Source organism: Epargyreus clarus, unplaced genomic scaffold, assembly GCF_041222505.1.
Source record: "Epargyreus clarus isolate Ecla_fem2 unplaced genomic scaffold, WU_Ecla_fem_2.2 ptg000034l, whole genome shotgun sequence".
NCBI lineage: Eukaryota > Metazoa > Arthropoda > Insecta > Lepidoptera > Hesperiidae > Epargyreus > Epargyreus clarus.
This window is the reverse complement of record NW_027332239.1, coordinates 113,170-126,629: the sequence shown is the minus strand read 5'-3', so window position 1 is coordinate 126,629 and position 13,460 is coordinate 113,170. Positions and strand designations below refer to the sequence as shown.

Below are 13,460 nucleotides of genomic sequence, written 5' to 3'. Positions count from 1 at the left end.
ATACGCTTGTACAGTCTGGTCACCATGTTATGTTACCCATATACAAAGAATAGAATCAATACAAAGAAAATTTTTAAAATTCTTAGGTTTTAAAGATCATAGATCATTTGATTCATACTCAGAAGCGTGCAAATATTATCGTATAGACTCATTGGAGCGGAGGCGCAAGCAATACGACATCATGCTATTGCACGACCTTTTGTCGGGTACAATAGATTGTCCTGACATATTGTCAAGTATTTCGTTCCGAGTGCCACCCTACCGCACACGGCACACGGCCCTTCTTGACGTTTGTCAGGCAAAGACAAGGTATGCTGCAAACTCTGCTCTTCGTCGCGCGGCCCGCACATATAATAAATATTACTCGAATCTGGATATCTTCCATTTATCCAAGAACAAATGCAAAAATGAAATAAATAAGTTACACTATAACGTTAACTAGATACACCCCTTCTTATGTATACTATTAAAAAAATGCATATACACAAACTACACACACACGCACAGGCACACTCACTCACACACACACACACACACCCATATGCACGAACGTACGCATAAACGCACACCGTCAATTGTCTACCTATATCTACTAATTGTGTAATCCTGTTTTGGCTTAATTTAAAACATACTGTATATATTGTGAAAATATGATATGTATCGCTGTTGGATTACCTAATAAATAAATAAATAAATAAATAAATAGCAGCAACTGGTTGGCAAACATTGGTTTACGGTAGGTAGAGGCACCTCAAATCCTGTGCGGAGTAGCCCTCGAGGTGCAGCTGCGCGCGTTCGTCGGGCGCGAGGCCGGCCAGCATCTGGTAGAAGATGTGGTAGTTGCGCTCGGCGGGCGGCGGCCGCACCACGCGCGTCTGGTCCAGGAAGTAGCAGTGGATCTTCGTGCGGTACAGCGCGCCGTCCGTCACCTGCACTTCAATAAAGTGCCCCTGCAATGCAATCAAAATCATTTATTTTTTTAATTATTTGTTACGTCCATTAGTTGAATTCAGTTAAGAAATAATTGACTAATAATTTTACTGTGTATTGCAATATTACCGTGAATATAGCATTTTTCTTTATTCGTTGAACACAAAATAAAGAATTATTATTATTATATTCAGGTGGATATTAATTACTTACTTGTAAACTTTAGAATTATGAACGTTTATTGACGCCCTTATTTTATTTTTTGTAACATGCTATTCGTAGTCGGTAAATAACCTTGGAAGTGAAGTTCATATACGAAGTCGTCAAGACAATATTCTATTGAATCCGATTTTGAAGGGAAATGAAATTAGTTTAGCGACCATAAAAATATCGGACCCAATATTATTTAGACATTGATGCTAAGCGCATTTCGATAAGACGCGAGAGATATACTCACGATGCGGCTGGAATGTGAGTTGGCGTGGGTGGCGGCGGTGCCGAGCGAGCGCAGCACGGTGAAGGCGGCGGCGAGGTGCTTGAAGGCGTCGGTCTCGGGCCCGCCGCCCGCCACGTCGAACAGCCGCCGCAGCAGCACCATCGACGCGTACGTCTTGCCCGACCCCGACACGCCTGCCACACACACGACGCACCAATTACAACAACGATATCATAAAAAAATTAAATATTTTTTTACGTTACAAAGTTTTCAGGCGCGTTATGAATAGGTACAGATTTTTTGTATGAAATAAGAATTGCAAATTACGATATAAGTAGATGATAGACTGCAAAATGGTAAGAAGCGACTGCCATCCATGGACATTTTCAATGCACGTCTAATGGGATTTACGGCCTTGAGGTCGGTCAGAGATGTGTTGCTATTATGAAGACTACATGGTAATGCTTCGTGTTACTCGTAGTATTTCTCTTACAACACTGTTTTAGGTAACACACTTTACAAAACACACGTCGACATTTACCATTATTGTTATATGGCAGGAATGAGTACGACGATGGTGCCACTGGATTTTTATACAAACTTTTTTTTAAATTACAAAATTGATAAATAAATACATTAACAGAAAGCAGTGATAGCTTAGGGGTTTGAATTTCGGTCTCTCGATTTGCCTTCGAATCCGTGCCTGGAATTGCACTTCTGATTTTTACTCTTACCCGCAAAGGAAAACATTGTTAAAATATATACGCCAGAAAGCTCATTTAAAAAGTTCTCAACGGCGTGTCTAAACGTCATCTCAGTCCGAGAGACCCAGAGCCAACAATGAGACGGGAGGTAATAGGTCGGTGATGGATACATAGAACATTGAGTGGGCAGCGTACCGGAGAGGATGATGGCCTGCGGGCAGCCGGTGTCGGCCTGGTGGCGCACGGCGTCGTGCACGAGGCGCGCCAGCTCGGGCCGCTGCGCGCGCGCCGCGCCCGGCGTCAGCGCGTTCGCCGCGTCCGTGTACGCGTTCACCGCCACCAGGATGGGGCCCGCCATCGTCTGCGCACACACCGCACACTCACTCACACCGGTCATCCACATACACGTCGCCGTCACACTATTCATGTCTAATGACGAAATTGGATGTGGTTTCTCCCAATTTTCTAAGTTGTTTGATTTTTCCTATATGTTGTTGTAAATACGAGCATAAACGTGTAATTTGTAATAAATCAATATATCCGTAAACGAATAGGTTAATGCAAGTAGGTATATTGAAGGTTTTGACCTTGACTTCAGTGTCTATGTAATTGTAGTATTCTGAAATTATTTTCAAAATCTCAAGTGACGACGACGCGACTTAGAGCATGGAAAATAAAATAGATTTCTAAATCTTTAATCACGTTTTCATAAATGGTTCAAACTATTTACAAAAACTGTATCGAGTGGTCTCTGATTGAATTTTTTGCGTATTACATTGTGTCGGACACAATGCTGGCCGTAGCCTAACCGTGGAGATAAATAAAAGGCGCCGGAGAGACAGGTAGCGAGCAGTGCGCCGCAGAAAAAATGTTCCTGAATAGCGGCGGGGACGCCGTGCTGTTAGTTTAGTCAGTAGGCGAGTAACAAAGTGACATTTGGATAATCTCATATTTACTTTTCTTACAATGTATATTCTTAGTACAGCTACTGTACATCATCGTTACGTATATCCGATAGATGAAGACACTTATATTGTGTTTTCTAAAATATTGCAATTGGGTTTCAAAGTATCAAGCCTAGCATTGGTGTGGATGTTTTACCTAAAAACTGATTAGTTATTTTATTATAAGATGTAATAGATAAGATGAAATTGACGGTAGACGTACATAGCACTTGTTCTGATAGAAGCGTGCCTGCAGCGCGCGCACCACGGCGTCCTCGGTGAGCGGCCCGCGCAGGTGGATGAGGTCGTCCACGTCGCCGGCCGCGCCGCCGCCCGCACCCGCGCCGCCACATGCGCCGCCGCCGCGCCATCGTGCCTCCGCTAACCATACATTGGATTATAATATAATAAATCGATGATAAATAATTCATGCTAAATAACAAAAGTTGTTTACCTATTCATACAAAAGCTTTTGATTGTGTTGATTGTAAAACCTTATTGTTAAAATTACAATATTATGGTATTCAAGAAAATTCTTTGAAGTTGATAAATTCTTATTTAAACAATAGAGTCCAACGAATGCAAGTAAATGGAACATTCTCAGCAGGCTCTAATATTGAAATAGGTTTACCTCAGGGTTCCATCCTAGGTCCGTTCCTATTTTTTGTTTATGTCAATTATTTGCCATATGTAGTAAAGGATTTATCTGAGGTTGTTTTGTTTGCTGACACACTTCCTTGGTGTTTAGAGTAAAACGACAATCACAGGATACGAACGACATTAATGAAATTCTGCTTGATTCAGAACTGGTTTGATGAAAATAACCTACTCTTGAATTCTAATAAAACTAAATGTATTAAATTTATACTACCAAATGTAAGGAGTACGGGGATGAATGTCGCTAAAAATGGTGAGACTTTACAATCTGTCAATGAAACTGTTTTCTTGAGGATAACCATTGATTCTAAACTCCAGTGGGGTCCTCACATCTCTGCTTTGTCCAGCAGACGTAGTACTGCAGCTTTTGCAGTCAGCAGAATTAGACAGTTAACAGACATCCCCATTGGCAGGCTTGTCTATTTCACTTACTTTCACAGCATTATGTCTTATGGCATTCTGCTGTGGGGTAGTGCTGCTAACATAGACTCTATATTTACTATTCAAAAAAGAGCAATAAGGTCAATATATAGTCTGCGACGTGGAGTCCCTGAGTGAACTGTTTCCCACTATTAATATATTGACGGTACATAGTCAATACATCTATGAAAATATGATGTATTTAAGAAAACACACTGATATGTTTAAAAAAAATATTAACCACCCTAACTTTAATACCAGAAATAGAAATAAATTAGCAATTCCTAAACATAGATTATGTAAGGTGGCTAGATCTTTCATGGGCAACTGTATTCGCTACTACAATAAAATACCCGACCATATTTTGAATCTCACAGAAAAAAAGCGTACTATAAACTAAGTAAATATTTGACTGACAAAACGGTGTATCCTGAATTAGCTCCACATGTACCATTACGTTAAGTTGATATTGTAAAAATCATTTTTTTTTTTAATAAAAAGATGTGTATTATGGAGTTTCTTTCGCCGCTTCTTCTCCATAACGAAACACCTTGTGAAGTGGTGGTAGTTGTATTTACATTAAAAAGTGCTCTGTAAAAAACCTATTATGAATTGAAAAAAATATTTGATACAAATCATATTGTTGTATTAGATACAAATCATATTATTGTTGCCATACAAGTTAACGACTACTGCGGAAATAATTCAATTGTGAACAAATTCAACTTATGTTACTTAACATTTGTTATTTAGATATATTTGATTTTGTGGATTTTGGGAGCGTCCAAATGTCTTATAGTTCCCTTGTATATTTTTGTAAGAGCCTGGAAAATTAGATCAACTTCTTAGACTGGGGCGCCTCATTTAACATTTCTGCCCTGTGCATCCGACGAGCGTAGTTCGCCACTGCACACCTACCCAAAAGGGTTTCTTTTTTTTTTCAAAATAAGAAAATTAATAAAGGAAGATCCCCTTACAAAAACGGTGTCTACTGGCACTTGGCCGATTTTTATTGCTATTTAATAACTAAACATCCGATTATACCGCACTTTTTTAGCGTTGTTGCATATTTTTGTATTTTTTCATTGATAGTGTATATATCAGTGGTTATATGTAATCGGCGTATTGTTTTTATGGTTCATAACTGTAAGATTACAGTTGGATGATGCCCCATTTACCTATATTATTTCCCGTCCAATAAGTAAAAAAATGTTATATACAATACCTATAACCGTTGTACCATAAATATAACATTAGCATTACGATTACTTACGACTTACGAAATACTAAAAGTTTAGACGATGACCTTGAATTTTCAGAAATTCGGAAAGTTAAAAATGAAAAAATGTACATTTTTTCGACTTTTCCATATTGTTTATTATTTTCAGTCACTTATTAAAGAAATGTTTATTTTAGTTTGGTAGATATTGTGTAAACACTTTGGTAACATAAAATATGGCTGTCAATTTATATCTAATGTTTTGACAAAAATAATTCTAGAATTGTTGATAAAACTTGACCGTAATGCCAATAACTAAAGATTCTGACACCATTGATTGGGTATCCTATATCAATTTGTGTAAAAAATCGTTTAACTAATAATAAATAGTAATTTGATAGTGCATATTTTGACTATATTTTGACTATTGCGATTTCCTTATGAAACTATGTACACATATATAATAAGTTATTTAATAATTTGTTCAAACTAGTTAGCCTCAAATGCAATGTTTACCAAAAGTGTAATGTCTCTTTTTGTGTGTGAAAGGGACTTGATTCGTGAACTCCACTTGCATGACCCGCTTTCATCATGAACGAGATTATCTATACTGGCTCTAGGTATGTAATGTTTAAGCTGTAACAACAGTAAAGTATTTCTTGCTTGAAGACTATATATTTTCTCGGAGTATTTACAGATTTATAGGTTGAAATATACCGGAAATAAATAAAACATGATGAACATAAATTTGTAGGTCACCTACAAAACAATATATTTTCCTTATAAGTTCTTTCATCGTTCGTTATAAATTAAATTAATCTCGACATATCCAGTATCGTTTACTGTACCTATAGGACATTATATACAGAGAAAAGAAGACGTCCTCACCTAGTGGAGCAGGCGGCGGCTGGAGCGGCTGAAGGGGTTGGACGGGCTGCAGCGGCGGCGCGGGTGCGGGCGGCGGCGGCAGCGGCGCGCGCGGCGGCACGGCGGGCTGCGCGCCCCCCGCCCCCGCCGCCCCCGCCGCCGCGCCCGCCCCGGCCCCCGCCGCCGCCCCGGCCCCCGCCGCGCCGCCCACGTGCAGGTGGTTGCGGAGCGTTACCAGCTCCGAGCTGAGGCTCAGCAGGCGCTGCTGCAAGTGCACCGCCTCGTTAGACGAAGATGCGTCTGAAAACAATATGTTAGCTAATTAACAGGAGTTGTCTCCTGTCCTCCTATACGCCAATTCTGATTGAAACCCAAGTCCACGATTCAGCACAAAATCTGGGGGTTATTAGACAGTACATAACTTAACATTATTAATTTTGGTATTTAATTAGATGTCATGTTACTTTTTTTAAGCAGTGAGTTTGGAATCTAAATTGCTCAAACGTGCTGGAATCAAGTGCATGTAGCTATGATATGATGTTTTACCCATTAAATATACCTCATACGAGTACCTGCTTATGTCGTCGAGCAGATAATCGTCGGCGGAATATTATTTCATAATGACTTAGGCTACATAACTGCGAGTGATCTGGCGTGAAATTGAGATCGGTCACATAATGCATATAGCGCGCACGCGCACGTAGCGCTGCGGACACGCGGATATATTACTATAATTCGCGAATACATGACGCCCCAAGAAGTTTCGCTTAGATATTGCTTCAACAGGCTCACAAAGACAATACGTAATGTGAACATTTTTTTTATCGAGAAGCATCCTCTAACCTCTATTAAATATAATATCACGTAAAGCTAAAACATCATATTTACCTGTAAGTGCCTATATTAGGTACCTACCTACTTATTATGATGTTAGTTCATTTAGAAACAACTAATTCACAACACATTCGAACAAATTCGAAATATTCAATAATAATTCGAAGTATTCAATAATATCTTATTATTCAAAAATATTTGTAAAATTTTTAATAACAAAATACCTACTAAATGTATATAAAAATAAACTAAAGAAAAGTAAAGATGTAGATGTAGAAGTATGTAAGATGAGAAATAGTTTTTTTTTAATACATCTATTTGTAATAGGCTAGATGTTAGATTGTTAAGATTGATGTTAGATGCTAGATGTAAAGATTCACGTATGTAATTCAGTACATGAACAAAATAATATCATTTATTTGTACTTATGCGTATATCAAACTTATAAACAAGATTTTTTTAAGAATAGGGTAAAGTTGGCAACGAATGCAACCTCTCCTATATTAGGCACTGAAAAACAATGTAATTTTTTCGTATTTAGGATAACATAGTAGGCAATCACCTGACTACATTACAGAAAGGCTCAGAGGCTGTGCGGGCGCAGCGTTCGCGGCGAGTGCGGGGCCGGGGGCGGCGGGGCAACCGGTTGTCCAGGCTCTGAGGAGTGTTCCGGACTTTATCTTTCGCCAATAACAACCTTCCCCACAATACTTAGGGTACAATTTAAGTTCATTGGTTCGTAACCCGCGTCAAAAACCTTTTTATTGGTGCGCGATCGAAGGACACCGCCCGTCCGCGCCCCGCGCCCCGCTACACTCCAAATATTTTGAAGTGGCTATTGTCGATGGCAAAGAATCGGTCTCGCATCTGTGAAAGTTCGTCAAAACACTTTCATCCTGCGAGCCCGCGGCCTGCTGCCCACCGCCCGCCGCCAGCCGCCCTACGCCGGCGTCCACTCGCACGCAGCTCGGGGTGCAAAAGACGAGCCCAGATGTTACCCACGTCCAATGATTTAATTATTGCTCACGTCACGTCAGCGTCATCATGTCTTTCCTACACTTCCATTTTCTTAAAAAAACAATTTTACTCTATCAATCCTTGTAAGTGCTAGTACGATTAGTACAAGTAAATAAAATAATATGTAATTTAAGTATACGGAAAGTTTTTTAGCGTGCCGGAACGGCGAAATCCCTTACTATATGAATTTGCGAAAATGCTGAAAGTAGTAAGCAGTCCCGATTTTGGTAATAATTAAAACTTAATCAGTAGTTTTCTTCCTAGCTTGAAAGCGGATAAGTTAATTTGAAAAAAAATACACACCTGTATTATTCCACCAACAGATAGTGAAATTCTGAGGAGTAATGATATATGTAACAGAAAGGAACAGCTCATATTTTAATGGCATCGTCACAATAAACCATATTATCACTATCAAATTTAAACTTTATCGACCCAATAAATTTGGGACCAACAGGCTGAGAAAGCCGACAGACAGGCTGACACACGAGAGATCTTATATTTATAGGTTCTGTTTTGTTGTTTGGATGTACGGGATCCTAAAAAGGCGTTATAGGTACAAGGTATGTAACTGCAAAAGTTTTGCTATGAGAATTCCATTGTATTTTATTTAATTGTGAAAAATAAGCCGCTCTGGCTAGCTCAGGTGGCGACGAGTTGTGGGAAAACTATTGTGCACGCACACCCGTACTGCGTTACGGTTCGCGTAATTGGTGCTGTGGGTTATTGGTGGGCCACGGCCGCATTGAAGCCCTACATTGCAACCCATTGTTTCAGTCCACTTAAACGTTCATAATATATTGAACCGTTGTATACACACTTTATATTCAAATTCTCAAGACTAATGTCACTTAAAACGTGTTGTTCTTGTAAATCCATAAAAATATAAACGCATTCGTAAACGTTGATTAAGCAATAACTTGTATGTCGGCAGTCCGCGAATGATAGGTATGCAATGATTTATTAATAAATGTAATACATGCTCGCAGCTATGCTATGCCTTCCTGTCGCGCTGCGGAATATAAAATAGACATCCGCAAGAAGCGGACAACATAGCTACCACTTGACGGAGATGATGACAATACCTGTTTCTATTACCATCTATCTAATACTAATACCATCTACCGTAACTACATTCTGGAAATAAATCATTTTCATTTCACTTCATTTCATTATTATGTAGGTAGGTAAAGTTGGCGAGTCATTGATGTTGTCTACCTTGTTTCCTTACAAAAGTATTTCAATTTCGTCATTATTATCAAATGTATGTGTAGTCTCCTTTTAATTTCCTTTCATTTGATACCCTACTCGATAGGTTTGGTTTACATGTATTACATTTATTAATAAATCATTGCATACCTATCATTCGCGGACTGCCGAAATACAAGTTATTGCTTAATCAACGTTTACGAATGCGTTTATATTTTTATGGATTTACAAGAACAACACGTTTTAAGTGACATTAGTCTTGAGAATTTGAATATAAAGTGTGTATACAACGGTTCAATATATTATGAACGTTTAAGTGGACTGAAACAATGGGTTGCAATGTAGGGCTTCAATGCGGCCGTGGCCCACCAATAACCCACAGCACCAATTACGCGAACCGTAACGCAGTACGGGTGTGCGTGCACAATAGTTTTATATATATAACAAATCGAGATGACTGTCTGACTAAATGAGAAAGTTGCTGTCCCAGAGATCAACGTAAAGGGAAACCGCTGACCGCATGTTATAATTGTACACATAAGTTTTTTATATATCGTAAATGAGCACTACGAGGATATAATAAGATAATATTGTTTGAACATCTTTTGATTTTGAAGCAGATACCTATTCTAAAACTTTGTATTTGTCGTTCTGGATAAAAATAATGAAACGCCTATTTCACTGTTTTTGGAAATTCTACTTAGTCCTTTTTAGTGCAGTCTGGTTTTTGTTTTATTTTTTTAATTAAATTACTTGTTATTAACACCTATTAACTATTTGTATTAAAAGAGGGGTAGAGCCGACAAATCAAAGTCGTCGAAAACATCTTTTGAAAACTTAAAATAAAAGCCAATTACATTCGTAAATATTCAAAATATAAATATATAAGTTATCGACTCGTAAATATTCAAAAAAAAGAATCTTGTCTAGTCGATTTAGCTTCAGTTGTATATTGGCCTGGCCGCTCTATCCACATTCCACACACTGTATACACAAAGTACTGACTATTTAGCAGTACGTATGTGTTAGCAGTCGTAGCAAGTGTAAGTCGGTAATAAATCTCTAATGAAGAAATTCAGCGTGCGTCTAGTTTCCTGCGTGCGTGAGAGAGGGCTCATTGCACATGCGTCGTGCGGCTCCGAGGTGTCCGCGCAAAAAGCGGCGGCGGCGGCGGCGGCGCGCTGCGAGCTTTTACTTTCCGGCCGCACGCGCGCCGCCGCCGCCCGCCGCCGCCCGCCGCGCGACGCGCGCTGCATCTCTGAAGGCCCTTCGCACATTCTTCATTTTAATTACCGCTAAAAAAGAGCTTACGCATATCGCCTCCGGAGCAATATCGGAGCTCGACAGGTTGCTTTCGAGTAAATTCCGCAGCGGCCGTGAGAAAGTCGGGTTAATTGAGCGTGCGCGCCGCAAAAACTGGGATCGCGGTGACGCGCCTTCGCCACATAAACACACGCGTACTTAAACACGCGGCCGCACGATAATGAATCAGAATGTCATTCGAGCAGAACCTTGTGTCGACGTATTTCTCCGTGTGATAAATCTGAGTAAAACAAACAGTAGGTAGATACACATGATTCTGGTTACGGGTAACCGGCGGAACTACTTAGTAAGTAGGAGCTTTTTTTCTTACCATATAGATCATGGATCAACGTAATGATTGATGTGTTAGAAGAATCGTATTTCCATTGATTATATTCTACCTACTTTTTACTCAGCATTTTTTAAAAGTCGCAGTTACTTGTTGTATGGAAAAGATGATCTAATTTCGGAAAAATACATAGGCAATCTATGTATTTTCGCCAGATATTCTGATGACATGAAAATTTATTTGATTATCCTGACGGCACACAAAATATACATAAACAAATTGAGACTTAACGGTCCTTCTGCTGGGAACGGGTCTCTTCTGAGAGTAAGAGGGCTGTATGCCGTAGTTCACCTCGCTGGTTTAGTGCGAATTGGTAAACTGTATGCACTTTTGAGATTTTTTCTTTAAATAACTGTGTGGTGTGTAGGTTTTCTCGCATTTCTATTTCTATACCGTTATAGCAAGCGATAATTATTTATTTATATGAATATTACCTACTTCGTAAAATTAGTGATGCGCGCCCGGTATTGGAAGCTAATAGAGAGGCCGAGTTTTAACCACTAAATATGTTTTTCTGCTCACTGCCCTATGGCCGGCGGAATAGGAATAATTAAAATTTTCATGTTTTTTTTTACTTTATACTCGTATCTGTGTTAGTGAATTTTTACACAATTGCCAAGGCTTGTTGTTACATCTTTCAAACGTTCTTTCATACAAAGCATGTATTATCATAACTATTTTTTTAGTTCCTAAGTAATATTTAGAAAATTATGCGCTGGACTACACTTGGATGAAGCCACAAGGGGAAGCTCCTGAATAAATGAAATTGTCACTTTTTAGTGCGCGGGGTCAACGACCGTTGGTCATTTACGGTATTAGACGTATTAGGTTCTCGTATATATACGTGTTATTGCATTATTCAAACACTAGACACACCCTACCTAGCAAAACTATGACTGTGTGTGCCCGCCCTTGATGATATGAGTATTTCGTGTATACGATTGGAACATTTGTATGTTATTCCTTCATAAATATGAATTATTCAATGTGATGTTTTGAAACCCTATTTGTTTGATAATATTCTCGAAAACTGTACGATGAGTGTTTTGATTAGCTAGCTGGATATAAGGTGAATGATGGTGTAGTGTCGGTGTCGAGTGTCGTATGTCGGCAGGCGCAGGCCGCGTGTCTAATGCCGGCGACGCGGGCTCACCGAGCACTCGCGTAAAAACAGCGCACGCGTTGCCGCCACGTGCGCAGCGCTCGCGAGAACTACTTGCCGAGGAATTTTCTCATTAACCGATCGACACCTCGCGCTACCCTAGATCGACGAAGACATACCTACGAGTAATGCACTATAAGGACAAGAATGCCGATGACTCGAGTGGGGAACTGTAAAAACACCTCGACAGGCAGGCACTTCATTAATAGTGTTTTCCCTAAAGGTCTTCTGGGTGTCTTTATATCCTTGAAATAATTGACTGAACGCGTGTATTTTGGGACAGGTCTCGACGGGTCTTGTCCCGTTGGTCTAAATGCGTTTGCGACTATAAAGACAACAATACTACTGTCCTTTGCCATCTTAATTCTCATGACAGTCTTGGCCATGTATGCTTAGTACCTACTATATAAAAGGGTACTATTTAGTTTTAACAATTTATTATACCTACTTATGTAATATATAATGAATTAAACTAGCGCACAGCACAATCAATTGTAAACAACTCGGTTAATGAAGAGACATTCGACACTCGCTCGGAGCAACTCTGTCATTACTACTTTAGTTGTGAATACATATCTCATTACTAGGAAACAGTGAAACTGGAAGCTATTCAAAGGCTAGAGAGGCGCAGGTTAACGTGAGCCCGTGTTCGAGGAACGATCGCGATCTCGTCGCCGCAATCCTCCACCATTGTCCAACGTTCGTTTCCAGCGATGTATTTACACTTTAACAAAGTTTTACTTAAGGCGGATAATGCAGCGGCGGCGGTGCTCGCGATGCTATCTAGCCCGACTATAGTTATGTGACAAAGAATGTAAACCCCTCACATAAAACACACAAGAAGCAACACAATCAGACTTATGTCTTATAACAAAATGTCCCTAAATGTTCAAGTTATTAATAATATATCATGATTCAATGAAACCTAACAACTTTAAATTACAATTAAGAGTAAGTGACTGAATATTATAATGAAATATATATAATATTATAAACTAAACCTGTACTTGCTTGCATTGACGATATTAATTTTTACTTATATTATTTTTAAGAACAACAAGTAAAAGTAAAATAACTTTTCTTGATTGACAAGAAATTAATAATAATCAAATTAAAATAATTGAAAATGTTGAAATTAATTATATAAATTACTAGTTTTTGTAACTTCTCTCATATTTTGGATAATAAATGTATCCAAAGTATAAGAACTATAGTCAATTTAAAATTGGGTTTAGATGCAAGATTAACAATCTTTAAACATGATTACCAAACTTATATTCAGTAAATTTATGACACTAGCAATGTAACATAAGGGGGATATGAACGTAACGTATTTGTACTTTACGCATTTTTGGTGAAGAATGAAAATACGTTTGTACTGAGAGAGGTAGTGAACGCGCGTTGATGTCT

At 39.0% G+C, this 13,460-nt stretch overlaps 1 protein-coding gene across 5 annotated transcripts in view; it reads right to left on the bottom strand.

The window, feature by feature from the left end:
* Window positions 1–13,460, bottom strand: part of dachs (unconventional myosin-IXb-like dachs) — a 55,672-nt gene that overhangs the window by 13,684 nt on the left and 28,528 nt on the right. For all 5 annotated transcript variants that reach the window (XM_073091779.1, XM_073091777.1, XM_073091776.1 and 2 more), the window contains 5 exons: window positions 6,199–6,477; window positions 3,238–3,395; window positions 2,266–2,431; window positions 1,388–1,560; window positions 751–950 (listed from right to left, as the gene is read on the bottom strand). In XM_073091779.1, the coding sequence (XP_072947880.1) occupies window positions 751–950; window positions 1,388–1,560; window positions 2,266–2,431; window positions 3,238–3,395; window positions 6,199–6,477 (976 nt within the window). The remainder of the gene's footprint in view (window positions 1–750; window positions 951–1,387; window positions 1,561–2,265; window positions 2,432–3,237; window positions 3,396–6,198; window positions 6,478–13,460) is intronic.